The 26,770-nt window shown below is 37.5% G+C and overlaps 1 protein-coding gene across 1 annotated transcript in view; it reads left to right on the top strand.

Moving 5' to 3' along the window:
• ELMOD1 (ELMO domain containing 1) overlaps nucleotides 1–26,770 on the top strand; it is a 59,621-nt gene that overhangs the window by 23,763 nt on the left and 9,088 nt on the right. Inside the window, 6 exon segments of the mRNA XM_037505689.2 lie at nucleotides 4,598–4,743; nucleotides 4,872–4,900; nucleotides 6,025–6,122; nucleotides 9,629–9,761; nucleotides 14,523–14,656; nucleotides 23,374–23,442. Of these exon segments, the coding sequence (XP_037361586.1) occupies nucleotides 4,598–4,743; nucleotides 4,872–4,900; nucleotides 6,025–6,122; nucleotides 9,629–9,761; nucleotides 14,523–14,656; nucleotides 23,374–23,442 (609 nt within the window).

Here is a 26,770-nt window from a genome sequence, read left to right as displayed (position 1 = left end):
AGCACATTCATTGAAAGTGTTCAAAATAAACCAGTTTTCTCTTATTGTTCCAAAAGAAGACGCCAGAATCACAGATTTAAGATGGAGTAGTGTGGCATTGCAGGTACCCACACCCCCTCCCCTGCCGGCAGGGGGCGACCTGGTTCTAGGTGCCTGTCCCATTTCAGTGACAGACCGTTGCTGGATAGGTGATGCTAACAAAACATCACAAGACAGGAGCTCACTTTTATTTGGTATCAAAGATATGATCCATTTTGAATAATTTACATTGGGTCGCTATTCTGGTTCAAGCTAGGGAATGAATGTTAAATAATAAAAGTGATTGTAATTGTCTATGGAGGAACACTGCTGCAAATTCAGCCTCAAACTTCACTCTGCCATATATTTACAAAGAGCAGTAAAAGAACATATTGGAAATAAAATGTGTGTATGTAGGTCTTATTATTGAATCATTTCCCAGTACTTATGTGGGGCATTTACCTTAGGAACTACAGTAGCTCCTTTGGGAACACTATCAAAAGCTGTAATTTAAAAAAAAAAAAAGAGAAAGAAAAGAAATGCCAATAAACTCACTGCCTATGCATATAGTTGTTAAAAATAGGAGATGGTGATCAGTATTCTTTCTTTCTAGTCTGGAGAACTTGATTGTAGATCCTACAAAATGTGGCCAATCCTTTCAGTAGTATGTTGAGAATCTTCCCTCAGAACTAAGAAAAGTCTGGTGTTATGAAGAAAAAGACCAAAATATTTCCCTAATTTAAACTAAAATTATTGGTTTGATGATTCATTTCAGGAGGGAAAAAAATTTTTTTTAAATTTTTAAAGCAGAACTTTAAAAATATTGCATGGAGCATTCAGAAGATGTGGAAAGAATGGCTGTAATTCTTACTCTAAAAGCAGGAAGAGAGGATGGGTTAGAGAAAGCTAGTAGAATCTGTCTCACAGGTACAACTGAGATGTTTCCACTCAAGGCTTACAGTCAGAAACGTGGGAGCTCAAAGGAAGTTAAAAGGAAAGGATGCTCTGAATCCAAAAGTCCTTCAACTCATAAAAGAAACAGGCAAACCTTTCCTCCCTCCTTCCCTTCTTTCCTTCTTCTCAAACTAACCACTGATTAACTTAAAAACATTTAAAGATTCATTTCTTCTTTTATGCAATCTTTTTCACTGAACTATAATTGACATGTAACATATATTAGTTCCAGGTGCACACCATAATGATTTGATATTTATACATATTGGGAAATGATCCCCGCAATAAGTCTGGTTAACATCTACCACATACATACTTAGATATTTCTTTTGTGTGTTGAGAACCTTTAAGACTGACTCAGCAACTTTCAAATCTGCAATGCAATATTCACTAGAGTCTCCATATGGCACAAAGATCCATTCTTAATTTCTTCCTCCGCAGGATAAACATGCCAAACCAACTGAATGCTTTCCTGAAATATTTAATCTTATTTAATGTTCTTCTCTGCACCTTCAGCAGTTCTCCATAAACTTTACAATTTGGGGAATTAAATAGGTCCAAAGGTTTAAGAAATGAACTCCTGGCACCGTTTGATGGGGAAGAACAGGAACCTTGTGATGCTCATATGGAGATTTTGCTCATCTGATCCTTTCAAGAAGAAGCAAGTTGGGTACATTTTCTGTCATCAAAATAAGACTTCCAAAGGAAGGGGCACTGCTGGTGTTCCCATCTCAGACCATGACTTCCCAAAACTAGACTTACCACCCAAATGCAAAATAAATTATATCTGTCAAAACATTGTCTGATCTGATACTCTGGCTTGAAAAAAATAGCACAACAAACTGGACTTTCAATCAAATATTTATGGGCATGTTTGTCTCTTAGGAAAACAAGGGGGAAATTAAATTGTAATCATAAATAAACTGGCCTGGATATCACAAAAGGGCAAGGAAGCTGTGTCGCTGTCACTTCGCATTGCAAGGGACATTTCTCTTCCGTTATTAGTGAAGTATCATGTGATGATGAGGGTCGGATGTGGTCCACAGTGTGACAAGCTCTTCCTCTGTAGCCTCTCACTGTGGATTCCCAGTGGGTGTCCCAGTCTTTGGCAGTGTGAACATCCTCAGGGGAGCGAAAGAAAGAAAGAGAGAGAGAGAAATGCAAATCTAAGTCGATGCTATTTCTGTCCTTTTGTATAAAACTATCTTGATGCAAAACATTCTTCTGTTTTGCAAGGAAGCCAATGAGAGCAATTACAGATGGACTTTAAGTGTCTCTGCACACATCCTGCCACCTAGGCTGACTCCTCTAGATCTCAAGTCAGTCTCTGGATAGACCAGATAGAGAAGTTGCCCATGGATAGCTTAGCTGAAGTTAAGCTATTATATGACTGTAAGTAGAGGGAATACACAGATACTCCCTGAAGCCTTTTCTCTAGGAAGATTTAGAAGCACAAAAAAACCTGATTGCCATGGACCACATAGGCATACCCTGGAGAGGTTTCATTTGAGGAGCTGGCCCATATGCTCAGAGGCCTTTGCTGAGAATAGCGTGCAGGTTTTTATCCTTGACTTAATTATAGGGATAATGTCAACCAGTAATGGATATCATTACCATTTGCTGGTGACCACTTAACAAAGATATTGCTCAATCTTTCCTCTGGCATAGCTATCCAGTAGGTAGAAATTGGAAAACTTTTTCCAAAAGACAAGTTCAGATCTTATATAATTTCTCACTTGTCTTATTAAAATGTTCTACTAAGTATATTTAGGGTAACTTTTTCTTGGAAGCTGAAAAACTTAAATCCTAACAGATCTTAGAACATATTTGACTAAAACAGTTGGATTTAAGACTTTACAATATAGTAAATTCTTTTTTTTTTTTTTTTGCTTTTTAGCAGAAAATAACTGATTTCCCATAGAAATTTTGTATGCATGATTGGAAATCATTTTATATGCTTTAAGTGTTGTAACTTTCATTTTTCTTAAATAAACAAATACATTTATTATAGAAGAAAATGAAAGTGTGCTCAACAACAACAAAAAACATTGACAATACCTTTACCTGGAAATACTACTGTTAACATTTTATTGTGTATCCTACTATATTTTTTCTCCTTATCTATTTGTTGCCATTAAAATGATATGTTTTATTGTTTAACATAAAAGTAGATCATCCCACATATTTCCTTTCTAACTTTTTCTATTTGATAAACAATTTATGGACATTTTTTCATGTTATTAGATATTCTGGAATAATTTTATTGCCTACAAAGAAAGCCATTATATTACCTTCATGTTACTTCACAAGGTTATTTATACTATTTCCTCCATTCCCATTAGATTTTTATGATATAAAGCCTAGACCTTCGTACAAAAAAAAAAAAAACCTGTCGCAATTTTATTATTAACACAAAGCTGTTCAAGATATTAGAACTAGTGCTATTTGAGCAGAGGAACAAAGCAAGATTTGATTCATTTTCAGGGATGGAGCACATCATTGGAGCTGTTAGTTAACTATTCTAATGCATCATCTGGATGACCACAGTCACTTTAGTGTAGAGCTGGAGGGGATCAGTGAGCCTTTGAGAAATAAGAAACATGTTTTAGAAATGACACCAATAAGAACTAGTCTAAATAATTCTGCTCCCTTGGAAAGCATAGTATGAAGAGAAAAGTGTTTGAATATATGATATTGGATGATAATTTCCTTTTACTTCTATAGCTGAATTGTTTTGAGACTGACCAGTACCATGAAGTAGTTGAAATTACAAGTTAAAAGTCAGCCTGTAAGATAAAGTCACAAACCAGAAATACCATAAATAGTGTGTGACTGGTGAGGATATACTTTATAGTTAGTTGAGCTATGAATGGAGTGAAGTAGGATGTGCAAGAAAGAACATTTTATTTAGGAGGAACCAAAAACACACTTGTCAAGAGGTAGAGTTTTAAAACAATTTAAAACGTTGTCACCTCTGAAGGGAACCAGTATCTCTATGCTTGTTCAGTGGGCTGAGATGAAGGACTGTTAGATTTGGTCAGCAGAAAACACTGGCGGCCCACAACCAGGTCCTCCAGGAGGCCCATGATTCCTCAAGGAAGGCAGAGGAGAGGAGGAAAAAAACACAGCAATGGAAGAAATCAAATAGTGACCCCAAAATGCACTGAGGAGTGGCTGGGAACAGACCAGGATGAGCCAAGAAGCCATCCGCACAGGCAAGAAAGGAGAGTTGCCATAATGTGATCTTGCCCCATGTCTGAGGAGAGCCAATTTCTAAAACACACAGACTCTCTTTTCAAGATGTGGATTTATTTTCCAAATGGTTTAAGACAGATATGGAAAAACAAAGGATTGTAGTGCATCACCCTTTACCTTCCAGAATACAGTATCCTGAAGTGGCTTGCAATCAGAGTAAGTGTGACTCACAAACTTCCAGCTTCCCTCACAAGGATGGGTTTTGTAGTTAATGCAAAATATATTAACCCGGGATTAGGGAAAGGAAAGATGTGTGTAAAGCCACTTCTAACAGTTGCTTTTCTCCCGGGCTTCCCTTCCTGCTGGTGGTGGCTGCTTTGTGCTCTTTTCCAGAGTTCTGTTGGAAGGTGCTGTCTTTTGTTTTTGACAGAATGTTGATCCAGGTGTGCCTGTATTTTTACTGTAAATTTTTGTGGCGCTGCCTGAAATTTGTAATGAGAAAGCTGACTGGAAGGTGTGAGCTTCAGCGGATCTGTTATAACACCAAGCCTGGCGCTTCCAGGACCATGAAAATCGGTAAGTGTGAAATAAAGCAGCTAGCTACATGTCTGCTTGGTGGGACTGAGACTCAGTGTTGTATTCAGTAATCAAGCCACTAATAAAGTAAAATTTCTGCGTGACTGTTTTTGTTTTCTGTGTTACAGAAACCTCACTGAGGGATTCAAAAAGTAAGGTAAGAAAATTGTTTCTATGTGTTTCAGCAACTCTTCTCTTGGAGGTTTACCTCCATCATCATAAAACAAAAATTGAAGAAACTAAAACACATCCTTGGCTGTAAAAACAAACACAAACTAATAAAAAAAAATGTTTGCCCATCACAAATCTTTTGATGAAAGGGGCCATGTGAATTTCTAGGCAGACTTATGAAGCCCTACTTTCTTCATTGTTGAATTAATCCTTTTTTATACCTCTTCCCAAATCATAAATAAGTATCATTTGAAAATCAGAATAATATTCTAATCATTTAACTTTATACTGAAGATTTTCCAAGGAAACCCACTATCCTAGCTTTTATAGCTGTAGTTAAGCATCCACCTAAGAGAGAAAATCTTTTTTCCCCGAGAATCTTGATACTCTCATGTTACTATTTAATTCTGACATCCTTAGGACTATAGCCCTGCAGCTTTTCACTCAGTCATAGACACAATGCTCATTAACGATGCAAACCATGTATGTGGGGTGAGAGAAAACAAATATAATGTTTCAATAGAAGTTGATTGAAAGAGATGAAAATGGTTAAAGAAAACTTATCTCTGTTTTATGTTAATTGCCTTAATCAGGAAAATTGCACTACTTCCATTGTGAAAATGTCAAATTTATTCATTTTTTAAAGATTTATTTATTTATTTATACAAGCATTGGGTACAGTCAGAAGCACGGGAGGGTGAGAGAATTCACCAGAGCCAGAACGGGGAGCAGAGCAGGCAGAAGGACCGAAGTACGCTGCTGAGGGGAGCAGCGGGCGGCATGAGAGGTCTGTGCGCCATGTGGGACCCTCCTCCTGTGGCCAGGGAGCAGCCAGGGATCGAACAGGCGCTGCAGAAGCTGCTGGCAGCTTTGCAACCCAGCGCTCAACCACCGGGGAGGCCCTGAAAATGTCAAATTTAATAGAATTCAAATACTAAGTCAAGTTTTGCTTTTAGTTTAGATGAGTTTCATATTCTTCACATGGACATTTTAAAAGGCAAAAGAGAAACACTAGTATTTACATAGACATTTTAAACAAATACTTGCCACCCCCATGAAATAGAGACTTAAGTTACATGATAAAGAAACTGATTGATACATGCTTTCTAGCTGTTGCAGACTGCAGTAAGTGTTCACCCTGATGCCATTGAGAAAACTATAGAAGACATCATGGAACTGAAAAAAATTAACCCGGACATAAATCCACAGTAAGGATGTGTTTAATATGCTGTAAATGTAGAACACCAGCAACTCCATGGCCACATAGTATTCTAGCACTGGTGTGACCTCAGGCACTCTCTCTGCCTCCTCCACCATCCCCCCCACCCCAGTCTTCTGCAGTGTTACAGCTTATATATGAAGAATGAAGGAAAAAGGTGCATTTTCCATGTTTGTAAATAGCAGCATCTTTATATCTATTGTAAAATTCATGGGGATGCTTCTGAGGTGCAATGAATGTAAGACATTTGCTGGGTAATTCTGATACCAGAAGAGGAAATTAAGGGGGCCCATTCATCAATAATTGCTCCATATGTTACCTCTGTTTTACATTCACAGTAAAGGTTCAAATTGCAAATGTGCCTGAGTTGATTCTGCTCCATCAAGAATCTTCCTTCTGTTCTGACAAACTGATCATCTTGAAACTAGTTCCTACCTGCTTGTCAAGAAGACAGACATGTGTGGGAGGGAGAGATGTTTTTATATGAAGATTTCAGAACTTTGTGATTTAGGCATCTCCTCTTGGAAGTATTAAAATGCACTTGGCAATGTACATGCCAGTTAAAATTAGCTTTCTATTTTCCATTGGGTGCAGAAATTTTTCAGTAAAATGTGGGGCTAAGAATATTGGGTAGAATAAATTCTGTCTGTAGATATATTTAGAAACAGTTTAGGTAGGCAGTGATCAAACTGTCTTTGAGATGTGCACACACCTGAGAACTTCAGATATTATAGTGGAGAGTCTTTTAATTGCCGGATTTGAAAGGAATTTTAGTGTACTTACATAGGTGTAGCTTTTGGAGGTAATCTAAGTATTAGCTAATTGGGTCTCATCACAAAACTCTATTTCCAGGTCAACATAGCATTTTTCCTGCAGCCTGTTCAGCTAATTGCTGCCTTTATTCAGCCATTAAAGATTGATTTAATTATGCTGTAAATGTCTTCTTGAAGCCTTCTGACATATACTTTATTCCTTTGGGAAGGTGATAAGAAGGCAATTCATTTTAAATTAAATTGAACCAAAAGTTTAAGACTACAATTGAGCATGAGGAATTAGACCTATAATCATATTTAGAGATTAGATTAGATTTAATAGCAAATCTTTTGTATATTTCTTTTATGAAATTTCTTTGTTTCATTCAAAAACATTTCTTTACTTCCTATTCTCTTGATTTCCTTTAGGGAGAAAAAGAAAACCCTTGTTGGTAGTAAATTGTGGTTTTACATCTCAATATGGATTTTAGTGCTTTTTTCCCAGATTAACAATGACAAAATGTAATTTTAAAAAATTAGATAATTTTCTGAAAAATAAATCAAGAAATAGGAGGGGAAGGCCAGTGGAAATATTTTATCATTTTTCAAGTCACTGCTGCTATTAAACTTACTTTGTTGTAATTACATCTTTGAAGTACTGCTTATGGTACTAGTAAGAACCACGACAGTAAAAATTGAATTGGCTTCCCTACCCCCTCACTGTTTGTTTCCTCAAAATAAACTCTCTTCTTAATCCTGTGTTGATTTTTTGGGTGACCAGTGCCAATGTGCCCTTGTTCTAAATTTAAATATCTGGTCACATTTTGGTCTTAGGATAACAAGCAGTGTAGGGCCGTTAGTGTTCTAAATGATATGACATAGTTATCCTCTATGTTTGGAGTAGCTGTAGAATCCTAAAACATAATTCTCTATTCCTCCAACTTTAGATTTAACCTCTGCATTCTCATTTAACCCCCTGCAAAAGAAAAGACTACGACTACCACCACAACAAAAATTTTAACATTTAGTGAGTGACTTAGAAATAGAAGGATACTGGATGATAACTACTGGGTTGGGGCATACAAATACACAGCCCTCTTTTTTTGTTTTTATTTTCTTACATCATTGTTTGTTTTTGTACAATATTTGATTCCTCCTTTCAGGTGTAGTTCCATAGTTTTCCCCCTACCTACCACCCATGATCCATTACCGTGATCCCCATGCTCTTCACTTCCCTCTTTTGACCCCTCTCAATCCCCCTACCTTGCTATTTGCCTCAAATCTATGGTCAGATTGTAAGTTTTGCAAGCTGTGTTCCACCTATACATGAAACCATTCAATATTTTTTTTTTCTCTTCTGACTTATTTCACTTAACATATTCCTTCTAGCTCCATCCATGTTGCTGCAAATGGCATGAGTTTATCATTTTTGACTGCTGAGTAGTATTCCATCGTATATGAAAGTGAACAAGTGTGAAGAGATTAGCAGGAAAAAAAAACATATCTCAGATACTACCTTTAGGTTTAAAGATGCCATCAAACAAATATAGAAGAACAATTTATGTGACTAGTTTATATGAAAAAAGATCTTGATTAGTTGCCTATTTAATAAACTTGCTATACATGTGACAGCTTAAATAGACATCTTGAATAGCTTAAATAGTTTTACCTTCTCCATTGTCAGAAAGAAAGAAAAGAATTCAGGTCATAGGCAGCACACATGTGTGTTATGCATGCAGAGTTGTTTTCTGTTCTGGTGAAATGTTTTCAGAGGGCCATTAATCAAACTACCTTGGGGAAAACTAAGCAGTAAAACATCTGAAAATCATGTCTCATGAGAGGGAGTTAAAGGAATAAGGGCTATTATTTATTTATTTATAACCCTGGAGATGGAACTAGAAGAAAAAATTGCTTTCTTAAAATAAATAGGCATGGCAGGGGAAAGGTGGACATACATTTTGCTCAGAGAGCAGAATTTGAATTACCTGTTAATAAGGAAAGCAGATTTTGTTTCTGCAAGTACTGAGTTCTTTCGTTGGCATTGCCTTATCTATCAGGGTGCTCCCAGGCAGGGGTGTGTTTGTTGTTGTTTTATTTTGAAAATTGTCTTACTTTTAAACCTTTGAAGGCACTCTCTATCTTACCCCCACCTCCATCCCTGCCCATCTCTTTCACACACACTCATTGGAAATGCTTTCAAGATACCTGCGTAGGGGAGCTAAGTGATCCCTAAGATCCCGTTATTTCTACATTTTCTGTCTTGCTTTCAAGTCACCTGCATAAAGCACTCCCTTTGTCTTTAAAATCAGATTTTTGCAACTTGACTGGAAAAAAAGACCAGAAGGAAAGGTAAATTTTAGTCAAGTTCAACAACTGTATCTTATGCAGCTTCAGTAAGAAATTGTGCTTCTATTAAATAGATCCTATTTGAGCAATTTCCTAAAAATTAAATAAATATGAAAATACTCTTGTGCATCATCAAGGGAACAAGTGCCATATATATTTTGCTTTTCCTTGTGTGCTACTTGTATTTTTTCCATCAGATTTCCCCCATCACCATCATGTCCCCTTGTCCCCTTCTGCCTCCATCCCTCTTAACCTGGGAGCCTTCAATGTTTAGCGATGTCCCCTTGTTTTTCTAAGTATTTTACTGTGTCAAATTGCCCCCTATGTAAATGTCCAGCATTTGTGTTTGCCCTTCTGACTTGCTCAACTATGTTTCTTCTCTTTTTGAACTCGTTAGGTTGGGAATCTCTCTCCAAGCTTGCCTTTTGCAAATTGTTGGCTATAGAAACCTTATTGCTGATGTGGAAAAACTGCGCAGAGAGCCCTATGATTCTGATAATCCCCAACATGAGGAGATGCTTTGAAGGTTAGTCAAGAACAATGTCAGTCTTTTGCTCAGGTAGTGACTGTTTGCCCAGTGCCCACCGTGTGCTCACATGCTATGGACCTGGAGGAGGGGTGCAAAAATGATACCACATGGGCACGGCCATCCCGGGCAAGGTTCACTTTTCTTGCTGCTTGACATGTTAAAGGTGCACATTTTTACTGGAAAATTCATGTAAGAAATTAAACGTAAAGCCCGATGTTGTTTTGCTGCTCTGAGAAAGCATCAGGTGATTTCTGTGGGCTCCAGCTTAGGTTGTTTAACTGTGTTCAAAGCCAGTAAGAGAAATAGCATCTGTCAAGGAGTGACCTGGGATTTCCATTTATGACTTTTAATAGACATCAAAGAAGATGAAGTTGGTTTCTGCTTCAGCAATTGCCCTCTTGGGAAATTACCCGAGATCTTAATGATGATTATTTATTCATGTGGCTTGGAGAGTCTTACAAGAGGAAGTAAAGGTTTATAGCTGATGTATTAAAAACAGCTGGAAGATTAAGATGCTCTTATAGTCACTCTGACTGTCAAAGCAAAACCTTAAAAATCTTGTACAATCTGATGGTATTTTATGAAACGCCACTGAAACCACTTAAAAACACTGAATTGTGAGTTAAAAATTAAGCTCAACCTTTAGAATTACTCATCTGAAATGTTTCCTAAGTTTCTTCTGCAAACAGATTTTTTTTAGGATGGAGTACTTCCCTGGCCTTTTGTAAAATTCAAAAAGACAGTATCAAAAGGGAAAGTATTTGTTTTGCTACCTTAACTTTATTGGAAAGTGTCCATAGCAACTGTCATTGTTCAGATGTATCCTGCTGTGTATTTGTGTGAAGGAGTGTATGTTTCTGTGTATGTAAGTACTTAAGCATATGACTCACTTGTATCTACTAATTAGCGCTAGATCTAATGTGAATCACTAAAAACTAAAGGCAACTCACTCTTAACAATAGTTTTTCTTCCTTTTTTCCTTTTTGCCCCTGCTTAAATTTGGCTAACCTACTGACTGAGCTTCATCTCTTTTTGTTGTTTGTTTGGGTTTTTTTTTTTTTTCTATTTCCTGATAGAGGTAGTCAGGTTCAATAAAATAATCTAGAGGTGGGAAATCAGAAGTGAATGAAAAGGAAGAGGTGATGTAATTAACAGACTGGCCACAGTGCCTGATAAATGCATCAAAATACTGTGAGTTCATTAGAATCATTGAATTCCTTATTTTGAAAATTCAAAATAGCTCTGGAAAATTCTTATATAATAATATAAAAAGAAATTTCTTATGCTCATATTTAATATTTTGTTTTCTTTTGTAATTTTTTTCTCAAAAAAGCTTTGCTACCTGATATATATACTTCACATGTTCATCATTGAGAACCAATTTGTATATATATTACATTAAGTTCCCCACTAAGAGTCCACATCTATTCTTCACCCCATCATTGTCCCCTTTCCCCTGATTTTCCTACTTTCCTTCAAGTGAGATGCCCTCTGAACTAGTGATATTTGGGTGCTTTCCATGTACCTTTTTGGCTGATCTGTGTGTGTGTGCTAGTACATAGTAGGTAATCTGTTACCATAGGATTTAAGTGATTTAATTTATAAATCAAATAGTCAAAGACCATTATCAGTGTTCCTACTGAAAGTTTTTTTTTAAGATTTTTTTTTTTTACTTATTTATGCATATGAGAACTAGGGTGTATGCCAGAAGTTCAGGGGGGTGAGAGGATTCACCAGAGACAGAGTGGGGAGCAGAACAGGTGGATCTATTGAAATGAGGGGAGCAGCGGGTGAGACAGGAGAGGTCTCCTATGCCATGTGGGTTAGCTCCCTGCCTGGGGATCAAACTCAGGCCGTGGCAGTGATAGAGCTGAGCCTAACCCTTAAGCCACCAGCGAGGTCCCCCTACTGAAAGTCTTAAAGGATAAAATAAATCTGCATTTTATGATCATTTAAACACAAGTTGGGATGAAACTGAATAACATCACTTTATGTTCTCCATCCATTTCTATGAAATGCTTTCTAACTGAATTAATAATAAAAACAAAATTTTAGGTGAGTTCATGTACTTAACAAAAAAATACAATGAAAAATACAACCCGCAGTTAAAACACCCTCTCCTGATATGAAGAGACAGTCCCAAGGTGACCTTGCTGAGAATTACTTCTCCCTGAATGAGAGGATGGCGGAATGTCCTTGCCTTGCTGCTGGGCAACAGATTTCAGACAAGGCAGAAATTGTTCAGATAAGCTTGGGGCAAAGGCTGAGTGCAAGGAGAAGGGCAATAAGTGGAGGGAATGGGAGCTGAGGGGTGATCGTCTGCCTGGGCGCACAGTCACCACTTCTGTAGCTCGTCATCTGCTGCAGATATCACCCTTCCTGCTTCTGGTTTCCTGCCCTTCGTGGGTGACTTTGTAACAACTGTTCCCAGTAGCACAGCCTTAGATGCCTGGGTTATTCCAGCTCCTCACCTTAACACAGATCGCAGGTCAGCCTCCTAAATGTAAGCAATGACCTCACCCTTGAGATGAGCTTCTACCCTCATATTTCAGGGAAGAACCTGTCAGTCAGAGAAACCAGTGGCTCCAGCTTTTTTATAGGACATAGCTAAGTGGTAGTACTTATGTAATTACTTCAGCGTAAACAACTTTCCTGTTCTAAGTGACCTTTATTAAAACAGGATTAAGAAATTCATTAAAAACACTTTTAGCCATTATTCTACTTGGGCATGATACATGAAATCATTTAAATGGAGTTTCTTTTGTAAATTGAAAACACCATAATGGTGTTGCAGTGATTTCCTTGGATGTGCTTCTCTGTTAATTCTGTTCTAGCATGACAGGGAATGCCTGGCTGTGGGAAGCAGAAGTATTTAATGCTGGTATGAGCTGGTGTTCTTGTCCACCAGCCATGTGTTTTCTCCCTAATGTGTCATATCCAGAAAGCCTGGGATCACAGATACATTCAGGGATCCCTTACTAGTCACAGGGACAAAATGACGTGTCACTAAAATCGAGTCTTTTTTTTAAAGCATTTTATTCTTCAAATGTCTTGCTCCCCGCAGTTAAGTGTCCTCCTCTGAATGAGGTTTATAAGCTACCTGTAGAAATTCAGTGTTTGCTTTTGCTGTTTTACTCCCTCACTCTATGAAACCAGACATATCTCAACTGTGTAGCACCCTGAGGTGACTTCAAATTATTATTCAAAGGAGCATGATGAATTTAATGGTTTATTTTCCTTTGTGTTTTTTTTTTTCATTGTAGCAGTAACCAAATCAGTTTCTAAAGGATTTTGAAAAAGAGATTTTTTTCTCTCATTATTTAGAGCTCTTCCGGCAAACTCAGAAATATTTTATGTCTTGGTGAATTCAGAACTCTGGCAAATTTTTCCATGGATAATATAAAAAGGAATTTCTTATACCCAGTTGACTATTTTGCTTCCAGACATGATAGATTTACTTCCTTTCGCCTGAAACTTATTTTCAGATTGAATTTACCTATTGAACTTTAACATATGATACTGTATCATTTGAACTATATAGTCTTTTGGGATTAGTGCCTAACATAGCTTTCATGAATTGCAAGTCTCTTTTTTTGTTACTATTTCCTGCTAATGAATATTTTATACTGTGTGAGAAGATGAAAATTCCTCCAAAAAAGTGTTTGTGTAATACTGTTATGTTTAAGATTTAAAAACATAAATAGAATAAGCAATTTAGTAGTTGGATTGTGTCTAAAGTAGTGAAAGAAAATGTTTTTATTTGTTCCTGTCTATAAGGAAGATGTAGTATAAAATATTATTGTCAACTTGCCCATCTCTTTTAGAAATTACTAACAGTTAGAGAATTAATACTTATACACCTGTGGGTCTCACGTTCTCTTTCTCAACTAATGATATATGTTGAATGTATCTTTCCAAATAAAACTTAGAAAATTAGAACCAGTTTCTTAAGCAATGACAAGCATAGACTTAGAATTAATATTTGCCCATTAATAAATAATTAATCATAATTAAATTCTTTTAGGTAACTCTTAAAGATGAAAATATATTCTGAGTTTTATGAAGGATCATTATATATTCTGAGCATTATGATAAGATCATTACTGATCTTATCTAGCTACATCACATTTACTCTCACCACTGTTTTAAAGGTGAGCTCTAAGAAATTGAACTCAAATCAGTCTAGTTTTCCTCTTGTTAACCATGCTGCTAAATACTCTGCTATAAAATTAGCAGAAGTATTTTCTGAGGATTTGAATAACGGTTAGCCTCGAAAAATTTTCCCTGACCTCCCTTTCCCTTTATTCTCTTATGTATATTTGAGGACTCAGAGGGTCTTTGTGGAAATCTGAACAGCAATTAAAATAGAATGCTCGAAAACACCAAAATATACAAGTATATATCCATTGTGTTCAGCGTGATGACACTGTTGCCTGTCATGCAGCCCGTAGAAAATCCCACTGTATGAAAAGGCAATCAACCTACTCATTTTATTACAAAATAATTTTTACCTCCCATCCTTCTAAAATATTTTAGGGTTCTCCAAGGAGTCTCCATGCATCTTATAGGAACTGCTGTCATAGACAATAGAAAGATGATCAAATCCTTAACTGTAATGTATTTACATAATGTACTTCACAGAGTGCCTCCTAATAACGTAGTTCATGAAATCTGGTTTATGAAGTTTACAAAGAGCAAAGTGTATGTGTGTATATCAGCACATAAATTTCCTTCTTGTCCAAATTTTCCTTTTTGTCTCCAGTTGTGGACATTCTTGAAGCCCAATACACCCCTGGAATCTCGGATTTCTAAGCAATGGTGTGAAATTGGTTTCCAAGGTGATGACCCTAAAACTGATTTTCGAGGAATGGGCCTCCTGGGACTGTACAATTTGCAGTAAGTCAAATGAAGAATGGTTAAGTCTGAGAGTGATGGTCTGCTGAAATAGGAAAGCTGAGTTATTAGTACCAAAAGCCCCTTTTCAGAAGGCTCTAAGAAAACATTCAAGTCCCCTAAGATACAACTCAGGTTCATAAAATTTTAAAAATGGTCAGCATCTGTCTTTTATTTGGACAGACTTCATGAATGTTTAAAAACCTATCTTGTGGTACTTTTCAAAAATTTTTGTTGTGAAAACAAAACATAGGCAAAAAACAGGAAAGTTTGTAAAGAACCTCTTCAACTGAACACCCAGATTCAATAATTATTAAAATTTTGAAATACTTGCCATGCTTAAGTTGTTGGTTTCTGTTTTTCTTTTTTTTTGGGGGGGGGAAGGGGCAGAACTATGTTAGTAAAATCCTACACTGTTGGTCATTTCACACTCACATTTCAGTGTATAGCTCTAAAAAATATGTTACCTAACTTTAATCACAATGCCATTATCACACCTAAGAATTTCACAATGATTCCATGGTGTCATCTATATCCAGGGCATATTCAAATTCCCAATTCTTCCCAAAATGTCTTTTTGTAGCTGTTTTGTTCTGACCCACTCTATGCAATGTCCACACATTGTGCTTAACTACCATGTCCCTCTGGTCTCTTAATTAGAATTTCTTTCTCCCCCTCCTCACTTTTTGCCCCGTCCCCAAGTCATTAACTTGGGCAAGATTCGGGTCAGCTGTGTGTTTGCATTTGAACTCATCCCCTGAATGGCCTAAAAACCAGAGGTATTGGGAAAGGCCTACATAGGGTTCCCCTGTCACCACAGGCGACAGCAGAGACAGCAGAGGAATCACAGCCTCTGGTCTCCTGGAGATCCCCCAGCTGCCTTTTATCTAGTGCTCCCCACCTGGCTTGCTCTTCACTGCTCCATGTCATTAATGGAACAGAAAGTTCTTTTCTAGTTCTGTTATTTTTCCCACAATTTTGGATGGAATTCTATAAAGTCTGTTTCTTTTATCAACGACAGTTATGTGGTGTCTCTGAAATGTAGGCAGGACAGATGCTCAATTAAATAAGTTGCCAATTATCAGTGAGGAGTTAGTGTCCTGATTTCCTAGTAGTGATCATGAAACTAATTTTCTTTCACTTTGTCTATTTTGTAACTATCATTTTTAATCCCTACTTTTTATATGCTTATTGTGATTCAGTTAATTGTGCTTGCTCTTTCTCTGCACGCACAAGTGTGCTTAAATGGAATTATTTGTTGTCATTATTTTTTTTTAAATTTTTTTTTTATAGAGGAATGTTTATTTATTTATTTATTTGTTTGTTTGTTCTGTTTACACATGCACTGGGTACAGTCAGAAGCGCGGGAGGGTGAGAGAATTCACCAGAGCCAGAGCGGGGAGCAGAGCAGGCAGAAGGACCGAAGTACACTGCTGAGGGGAGCAGCGGGTGGCAGGAGAGGTCTGCGTGCCATGTGGGACCCTCCTCTGGTGGCCGGGGAGCAGCCGGGGATTGACCGGCGCTGCAGAGGCCGCTGGCAGCTTTGCAACCCAGCGCTCAACCGCTGCGCCACCGGGGAGGCCCTGTTGTCATTATTTTTTAAGCCAAAACGAATTCTTTTCAGTTGGTCCTTATCTTGGACACTACCCTATTAGGGGGAATGGTGGTATATTTTTTTTTTAAGATTTATTTATTTATGCATCCAAGATCTGGGGTATAGGCCAGAGGTGTGGGAGGTGAGAGGATACACCAGAGACAGAGAGGGGAGCAGAACAGGCAGACTGACTGAAATACACTGATGAGGGGAGCAGCAGGCGAGATGGGAGAGGTCTGCTGCACCCTGTGGGTCAGCTCCCTGGCTGGCCTGGGATCAAACTTGTGCTGCAGTGGCTGCGGATAGCTTCACAGTGCTGTGCTTAACCCTTTGCACCACCAGGGAGACCCCTGGTGGTGTATTTTCTTTTTTTATAAATTTTATTTTTATATTCCCCATACAATTGCAACCCCCTTATTTTGACCTCAATCCCTCCCCTCCCCACCCCCCACTCCCCATAGAGTGTCTCTGGTTCATAGTTGTTTGTTGATTTTGATTTTCAATTTCTTATAGTTATTCATTTTCCTTGTCCCTTATTTAAGTTTTCTAGATTCCTGCTATGAATGAGACCATCCGGTATTTTTCTTTTTCTTTCTGGCTTATATCACTGAGCATGATCCCTTCCAGCGCCATCCATGTTGCTGCAAATTGCATGTGTTTATCTTTTTTGAATGCTGAGTAATATTCCATGGTATATATGTACCACATCTTCTTGATCCAGTCATCTATTTTTGGGCATTTGGGTTGTTTCCAAAGCTTAGCAATTGTAAACAGTGCTGCTATAAACATAGGGGTGCAGGTGCTCTTTGGAGTTGATGTTTCTGTGTCCTTTGGGTAAATACCTAGGAGTGGAATTGCTGGATCATATGGAAGCTCTATGTTTAGTAGGTCAAGAAATCTCCACACAGCTCTCCATAGTGGTTGGACCAGTTTGCACTCCCACCAACAGTGCAGGAGAGTTCCTTTTTCTCTACAACCTCGCCAACATTTGTTGTTGCTAGTTTTTTTAATATGTGCCCTTCTCACTAGTGTAAGATGGTATCTCGTTGTAGTTTTGATTTGCATTTCCCTGATTACAAGTGATGTTGAACATTTTTTCATATGCCTGTTGGCCATTTGCATTTCCTCTTCAGAGAAGTTTCTTTTTGTCTCTTCTGCCCATTTTTTGACAGGATTATTTTCTTTGTTGTTGTTGAGTCTCAACAGCTCTTTGCAGATTTTTGTGATCAGTCCTTTATCATTAGTGTTGTGTGCAAAAATGTTCTCCCAGTCGGCGGGGTTTCTCTTTGTTTTTGTTATTGTCTCTTTTGCTGTACAGAAGCTCTTTAATTTGATGTAGTCCCAGCTGTTGATCTTTGCCTTCACTATCACTGCTTTGGGTGATGTGTCTGTAAAGTTGCCTTAGATGTGCATATCATGTAGTGTTTCGCCAATATTTCCTTCTGTGTATTTTATGGTTTCAGGTCTTATGTCTAGTTCTTTAATCCATTTTGAGTTGGTTTTTGTGTATGGTGTTAGGTAGTAGTCAAGCTTATTGTTTTACATGTAGCAACCCAGCTTTCCCAGCACCATTTATTGAACAAACTTTCTTTGCTCCAATGCATATTCTTTGCTCCTTTGTCAAAGATTAGTTGACCATAAATCTGTGGGTTTATTTCTGGATTTTCTATTCGAGTCCATTGATCTGTGTGTCTGTTCTTGTTCCAATACCATGCAGTTTTGATGATTATGGTTTTGTAGTATAGTTTGAAGTCTGGGAGTGTGATGCCTCCATTCCCTTCTTTTTTTTTTCAGGAGAGCTTTGGCTATTTGGGGTTTTTGGTGATTCCATATGAATTTCATCAATAATTGTTCTATTTCTTTGAAGAATGACATTGAAATTTTTATTGGAATAGCAAGCAATCTGTATATTGCTTTTGGTAGGATGGCCACTTAAATAATGTTTATTCTTCCAATCCATGAGCAGGGGATGTCTTTCCATTTCTTTGTGTCTTCTTCTATTTCTTTTAACAGTGTTTTATAGTTCTTTGTATAGGTCCTTTACCTCTTTTGTTAGATTTATTCCCAAGTGTTTGATTTTTTTTTGTTTTGATAATAGAAGGAATGGTTTTTTTTAATTTCTTCTTCTTCAGATTTATTGTTGGTGTATAGGAAGGCTACTGACTTTTGCATGTTGATTTTGTATCCTGCCACTTTACCGAACTGATTGATTAGTTGAATTAGTTTTTCTGTGGAGTTTTTGGGGTTCTCTATGTATATTATCATATCTGCAAATAGTGTAGTTTGACTTCTTCTTTTCCTATTTGGATTCCTTGTATGTCTTTCTCTTGTCTTATTGCTCTGGCTAGGACTTCCAGTATTATATTAAAAAGCAGTGGTGAGAGTGAACATCCTTGTCTTGCAGATCTTAATGGAAATGCTTTCAGCTTTTCACCATAGAGAACGATACTGGCTGTTGGCTTGTCATATATGGCCTTTATGATGTTGAGGTATATTCCTTGTATCCCAAGAATTTCAAGGGTTTTTATCATGAATGGGTGTTGCACTTTGTCGAAAGCTTTCTCGGCATCTATTGATATTATCATATGGTTTCTATATTTCTTTTTGTTGATGTGTTGGATAGCGTTGATTGATTTTCAGATGTTGAACCATCCTTGTGTCCCTGGAATGAATCCTACTTGGTCGTGGTGAATTATCTTATGGATACATTGTTGGATTCTGATAGCTAAAATTTATGGAGGATTTTTGCATCAGTGTTCATTAGGGAGATTGGCCTGTAGTTTTCTTTTTTTGTGTTGTCCTTGTTCGGTTTTGGTATTAGTGTAATGTTGGCTTCATAGAACGTGTTTGGTATTATCCCTTCCTTCTCAATTTTTTGGAAGAGTTTGTGAAGGATAGGCACTAATTCCTTTCTGAATGTTTGGTAGAACTCATTTGTAAATCCATCAGGTCCTGGGCTTTTGTTTTTGGGGAGGTTTTTGAATACCATTTCAATTTCGCTGCTTGTAATTGGTCTGTTTAGGTGTTCTATTTCTTCTTTATCTAGCTTTGGGTGATTGTAGAGTTGTAGGAATTTGTCCATCTCCTCTAGATTGTTGAACTTGTTTCCATATAACTGTTCATAGTAGTTACTGATTATTCTTTTGATTTCTGAGTGTCCATTGAGATTTCTCCTCTTTCATTTATGATCCTGTTTTTTGTGCTTTCTCCCTGTTTTCCTTTGTGAGCCTGGCTAGGGGTTTGTCTATTTTATTGATTTTTTTGAAGAACGAGCTCGTGGTTTCATTGATCTTTTGGATTGTTTTTTTAGTTTCAATTTCATTTATTTCTGCTTTGGTTTTTATTATTTCTTTTCTTCTACTGGTTTTGGAGTTTTTTGTTGTTCTTTTTCTAGATCTTTGAGCTTTGAGATTAGGTTGTTTCTTTGAGTTCCTTTGTTTCTTGATGTGAGCCTCTATTGCTATATATTTTCCTCTTATTACTGCTTTTGCTGCATCCCATACATTTAGGAAATTGGTGTCCTCCTTGTCATTCAATTCAAAGAATTTTTTAATTTCTTCTTTGATGTCCTCATTAGTCCATTGGTCTTCCAGTAGTGTAGGTTTCAATCTCCATGAGGTAGGAGAGTACCTTGTACTACTACTACTACTACTCCTACTCTCCATGAGGTAGGAGAGTACCTCGCCTTCTTTTTATGGTTTATTTCTAGTTTGATGCCTTCATGGTCAGAAAAGATGGTTGGTATGATTTCAATCTTGGTGTATCTGTTGATGTTTTGTCTTGTGTCCCAGTATGTGATCGATCCTGGAGAATGATCCATGTGTGCTTGAGAAAAATGTGTACTCAGATTTTTTTGGGTTTAGTGTTCTATAGATGTCTGTTAAGCCCAAGCTCTCTAGATCCTTATTTAGAGCTTTAGTGTCTCCGATGTCTTTTTCAAAGATGACAATAGTTGTCTGATATATTTTGGTGCTCCTTCGTTCAGTGAATATATGTTAATGAGTGTTATTTCTTCTTGAAGTATTGTCCCCTTGATCATAATGTAGTGACCATTTGGGTCTCATTTTATCTTTTTGAGTTTGAAATCTGTTTTATCTGATGTAAGTATAGCTGTTCCTGCTTTCTTTTTTGGTCCATTTGCTTGTAAGATTGTTTTCCATCCTTTAACTTTGAGTCTATTTTTATCTTTTGTAGCTAAATGTGTTTCCTGGAGACAGCAAAAGGTTGGGTTTTGTTTCTTAATCCAGCCTGCAGCTCTGTGTCTTTTTATTGAAGAGTTTAGTCCATTTACATTTAGAGTTAATATTGATATGTTAGTATCTGTATTTGCCATTGTGTTTGTCTTTCCTTTGATTTTATTTACTTATTCTTTTAATAACTTTTTTTTTTTGGCCTTCTTTCATTGTTATTCGTCCCTCTGAGGTTCTGGCTTTAGGACTCCTTGTAGTATTTTTTGGTTTGGGGGTTTAGTCGTAATGAAATTCCAGAGTTTCTGTTTGTCTGAGAAGGTCCTTATTCTTTCTTCATAGAGGAAGGAGAGCTTTGCGGGATAGAGTATTTTTGGTTGGCATTTGTTTTCTTGGAGTCTGTTGACTGTGTCCCTCCACTCTCTCCTTGCCCATAGTGTTTTTTTGGAGAAGTCTGATGTCAGTCTGATTGGTTTTCCTTTGAATGTTATCTGTTTCTTCCCTCTTGTCAGCTTCATTATTTTTTCCTTGTCTTGGATTCTTGGGAGCTTTACTATTATGTGTCTTGCTGTATTTTTTCCTTTCGTCATGGAAGTTTGGTGTTCTTCTTGCTTCTTGTATATCAATTTTCAGCTCCTTCTTCACGTTTGGGAAGTTCTCTTCAATTATTTCCTTGAATATTTTCTCTGTTCCTACATCTCTCTCCTCTCCTTCTGGGATTCCTATAACTCTTTTATTTCCTTTCCTCATGGAGTCAGATAGTTCCCAAAGTCTTTCTCCGGTCTTTTTCCTTCGTACTTCTCTTTCCTTTTCTGTTTTAGTTCTTTTTATTTCTATGTCTTCAAGAGTACTTATTTGTTCTTCCATTTCATCTATTCTGCTTTCATTGCTTTTCCCAGAGTTCTTTAGCACCTCCGTTAATTCTTTGATCTCCTGCATTTCTTTTACTTCCCTGTTTAGGGACTCAATTTCATCCTTCTGATCGTTAATTATTTTTCCCTTATCATTGTTTTCCTTTATGACTTCTGTCAGTTTTTTAATCACGGCAATTTTAAATTCTCTTTCTGGAAGGCTCAGAAGTTCTTCCAAGTTACTGTCGTTGCAACCTGGTAGGTGGTTTTCTTTTTGTGGTGTGCTTTTTTCCTGAGGAGTTGCTGGGTTGCGTGTGGTTTTTCTACTCCCTACTGCCTGTTTTCTAATTTGCCATATACCTTGGGACACTGTGTTGCTGGTACTGGCCAGCATCTTGGGCGAACTTCCCAGCTCACCTCTGGTTCCGCTGGGAGCCTTCTGCCAGTTTCAAGCAGTCTCTACTGAAGAAAGGTCCCTGTTCTAAAATGACGATGCAAGGGTTGCGCTCCCCTGCATGCCAGGTCTGCCCCGGAGATGGTTGCTTGCTCCCCTCTGGGCTCCGACTGCAGGCCAGAAGGGACCTGGCATGGGCAAGCCTCCCAGCTCACCTCTGGCTCCTCTGGGAGCCTTCTGCTGGTTTCAAGCAGTCTCTACTGAAGAAAGGTCCCTGTTCTAAAATGGCGATGTGGGGGATGCACTCCCCTGCGCACCTGGTCTGCCCCGGCTGTGGGTGCCGCTCTGGTGGTGTATTTTTAAATTAGACCTTGAATTCAATCTTAATCATTGTTGATGTTACTCCATATTTCCCTTAGATGTTTGCCTTTATTTTAAATTATGGAAATTTAACTATCATCCATTCTTTTATTTTATATTTTAAACACTGCATCATTATGTAATGTGACTAAAAAAGAAGTTTTACTGACAAAAGTGATGTTTCAAATAAATAGGTAAAAGATGAGTTTTTGAATATAAGTAGAGCTGGGACAATTGGCTTTCCATTTAGAAAAAAAGTTAAAGTGAAATCCCTACCTCACCTCAATTCACAAACAGAATTTCAAAAACAAGTCTACAACTTTTAGGAGAAAATCTTTGGGATACATAAGCAAGTAGGGGCTCTTAAAAACACAAACAAAGGAAGCATAAACTGTAAAAGAAGAATCAGTACTCTTAGTTTCATTTCACACAAAAAGAAGTAAAATCAACAACTCCCCTCATTTAAATGGAAAACGCCTGTAAGAGAACCCACCATAAACAAAGTAAACAAGCAAGACAGGAATCATCTGGATGATAAAGCTTCCAGATCCCATGTGTCATTCTCTGTAGGGTTTTTTGTCTTATTTATTTGAGGACATGCTTAGATATACTGGACCAAGAACTATGAGCAGAGAAAACCTAGCTGGCCAAAAAAATTATAAAAAATAAGACTTGTCCCTGTTAACAATCATGGCATTTACATTTATGCAAAAATATATCACACACCCAACCAAATAATGTATGTGATAGTTTTCTCTTGTAATTGTTTTTATGTAATACACTTTGATGATGTATTTTTGGGGATGCGTAAACTTTTTTTTATTAGACTTAATTGCCCCTTACTCCTGAGAAGAGATTTTTTTTAAAAGCGTCTCTGTGCTCCATAAGCTATTTTCCATTCATCTAGAATTGATATATGCCATGAATAGTGTCCAAGTAAAGTGCACTTGAAAGGCAGCCTCTTCCCCTCATGAGTCTGTCCACTCACTGCCCTTGGCTGTTACAGCCCCTCACCATGTCCCTTCTTCCAGGTTCCCATCCTCTGAGGGGTCTCAACCCAACCCCTCATTATAACTCTTCCTCATAAGAATATCATTGACTTTCTGGGGAAATGGCTAAGAGCATAATTAAATTTTCAAACCTAAATCTATGTAGATTTAACTGATACTGTATTTGGAAAATTCTACTATGAAAACCTGTTGATACTCTGAAAAAAGATAGAACCTTATGCTGGCCTCCATTACTGAATCCCAAATGCCCCCAATGGGTTAAAATGAATGTGCCCCTCCAGCCCCCCGCCATGGAGTAATGATGTCCTTTCCCTCCGCCTGCAGGTATTTTGCAGAAAGGGATGCTTCAGCAGCTCAACAGGTCCTCTCAGACTCTCTTCATCCAAAATGCAGGTAACTGTAGAAAATCAAAGACAGACTAGGCTTTATGGGTCAGGTAGAATTAGCTTCATCTCCTACCTGGTGTGTAGGAGCATCAGCCCATCAGAAGCAAGGCCACAGAGCTCCTCCTTGAGTCAGAAGACAGACAATAACCTGATGGTGTCACTCATATATGGAATAAAAAGAAACAAAGCAAATGAACAGACAAAACCAAGCCAAAACTAACCCTTGAAATCTAACTGCAGAACTGAGACTACCACAGCTGGTGGGGAGCAAAAAAGGGGGTGGGGGTTACTGGACTAGGGTGGACGACTGTGGTGCATTAGTGGTAAATGTGGTGTGGTAACATGTCTGAAGAGATGTGAACCTGTACCCCTGAGACATATACAGTGTTGTAAGTTAATTACCGTAAAGTAATTTAATGATATAAAAAACAAAACCAGAAAGCTCTTTCAAACAAGCCCTTCTGACAAATACTGTGGGTTAAAACTTCAGGTACAAATTTATTTGGGGATTTAAGATGCAAAGAGGCACTGTTCCAGTGAAATGTGCCTTTTTCTGGGGAGGTTGGGGGCGTGGGTATGGACAGAGGAAAGCAGAATCTGGAAGGAGTTTAGAGACAAGGAGCAGCATCGGAAGCCTAGGAGTGGGGAAGAAGTTATGATGTGAGGGGTCAACTGAGCAAGTCTGGAGTTGCTGAAACTTTTTCTTAATCTAGATTTTAAATTATTTGCATTTTCATTTATCTTTCTAAATTTTTTCTTTAACTGATTACATGAAGTGATATCATTAAAGAGGAAATAAGGTATTTTTCTTTGTTTTTGTGTTTTGTTGCTTTTATTTTATCTTAAACTAAGTATGGGTAAACATTTTTAATATAAATTCATGGAAAATTTTTCAAAAAGCAAACATTTCCCAACTTATTACCTAAGATAACTAACTCTACTGCATTTTAGTAAAGAAAATTTGTTATTTTGCAGTTTGCTTTTGTATCACCTTTTTCTCTTCAGCTTGGTAAATTCATTGTTGTTGTGCATGTTTGCTACATAAATCCAAAATTTTATCATATTAATTAATTTTATCATAATTAATTTTATCATATTAATCTCAATATTCAAAAATAGGTTGACTTTGGGTACCCCCTGCCACCATATTATTATACTTAACTCTAGCTTCACTTGGCTAAGGTTCATTAAATTGAATTATACTTTTATATATTATATAGATTTCTATATTATAAATATACATTTATATAACATATATATCCGTATATATGTTTTATATGTATAAATTATATAAATGTAAATTTATAAGTTTATATCTTTTATAGATTAAATTTTAATTTTTTAACTTTATTTACTTTAAGAAAAACACTTATAATCACTTGCCTCTTTTTTGATAGATAGTTAAAGCAAAGCTATTTTAATTTTTAGCATTTCGTGTTTTCTGAATTGCCTATTTCTATAATGCAAAGAGTCTAAACCCACTCTAATTATTGGCTGAAGAAAATAAATATAATAGAGAAAATTTTTGAAAATTGGCATTTCCTAGAGAAGCATCATCCAGAAGACTTCAACCCTAATGGTCCTTGGAAAGTGACAATATGCTTAAAATATTTTCTGATTATCCATGCAAAGAAGATTAATTTTGTCTATGAGCCATTCCCAAAGAAAGGCTTTATAGTTTTATGTCCCATGTCAGCTGTCAGAGAGGAGGTATGTGAGGATTTGTGTAATTACTCTGAAACCAGCTTGGGGTGTGTATGTGTGTGTGTGTGTGTGTGTGTGTGTGTGTGTGTGTGTAAATAACGTGTAGCCAAAGCTTAGGCTCCGTCCCTCAAGCTATAATAAAACCAACTGGATGAAGTTCAAGTACTAATCACTTCAAATTGATGATAAATGCCACTAAATACAAATCAGAATGTTTTTAAAATTCATCTGTCCTTCACCAATGTCTGTTGATTGGCTGATGCAATTGGCAATTGCACAGGTTCTGTCTGGCCCTGAGTATTTCGGATGTTCAAATCAGAGAAGCCAGCATGTAGTAAGGAAAAATCCTTCCTGTCTGTCCTTCAGCAAGCATCACACATTATTACACTTGTGAACATCCACTGTTGAGTCTAAAAGTCAAATAAAAGATAAAAATAGATTAAAGTTTAAAAGGAGAATTTTGTCTGTTAGGTTTTTTTGTCTATTTGTTTGGGGTTTATTTGTTTGGTGTGTGTGTTTGGGCCAGGATATCCTATAAGTAATAAAATGAGTGGAAGTTGTTTGGCCTTTTCTTATATTTCCAATGCAGAGAGAGATTTAATTTAACAAATATAGACAGGTCTTACCCTAAGACTGCTGGCCTGTGCCTATGCAGGTGTCTCCTTTTCCTAATAAACCTGCCCTTTCAAAATGCAGCCTTTGCCTATCTGTGTCTATGCTGATGTCTTTTTAATTAATAAAATTTCCTTGTAAAAAAATAGACACAGCTGGGCCTCCCTCGTGGCTCAGGCGGTTGAGCGCCGCACTCTGAAGCTCTCCGCAGCCTCTGCAGCGCGGGTTCGATCCCGGCTGGCCAGTGAGAATCCCACATGGTGCGCAGACCTCTCCTGTCTCGCCCGCTGCTCCCCTCAGCAATGTTTCGTCAGTCTGCCTGTTCTGTTCCCTGCTGTCTCTGGTGAATCTTCTTGCCTTCTTGCGCATCTGGCCTGTACCCCAGCTCTTGTATAAAAATAAATAAATCTTTAAAAAAAAAATAGACACTATGTATTTATAAAGATCTGTTGAAGGGAAAGTAGGTGCTTGCAAATTCATTTATATAGTTTCTTAATTTTCATACCTAACTCATTTTAGTTTGGATCTGAGCTTTTTCAGGTAAAATCCTCTTTGGCTGGTTGGTTGTTAGTTGACTGTTGCACTTTAAAAAGAAGTGGATGTTTTGGGGTTTTTTTTTTTTTTTGCTTTTTTTTTTAAAGATTTATTTATTTATGCATACAAGAACTGGGGTACAGGCCAGAGGTGTCAGGGAGGGGGGGGTGCGGGGGTGAGAGGATTCACCGGAGACAGAGCAGGGAGCAGAACAGGCAGACTTACTGAAATACACTGTTGAGGGGAGCAGCGGGCGAGGCAGGAGAGGTCTGCTGCACCATGTGTGTAGTTCCCTGGCCAGCCGAGGAATCAAACTCATGCTGCAGAGGCTGTGGATAGCTTCACAATGCTGTGCTTAACCTCTTGCACCACCAGGGAGGCCCGAGTGGTTGTTTTAATATGAATACAGGTAGTGACTGTGAATTATAGCCAGTCATGTAGAAACATCACATCTTTGTGTCTGTGCTGTGTCTCCTGTGTGTCTT

This window comes from Talpa occidentalis, unplaced genomic scaffold, assembly GCF_014898055.3.
Source record: "Talpa occidentalis isolate TD23 unplaced genomic scaffold, MPIMG_talOcc4v2.1 talOcc4.12, whole genome shotgun sequence".
Classification (NCBI taxonomy): Eukaryota; Metazoa; Chordata; class Mammalia; order Eulipotyphla; family Talpidae; genus Talpa; species Talpa occidentalis.
Note: the sequence above shows the minus strand (reverse complement) of the source record. Positions and strands in the feature narration are given on the sequence as shown.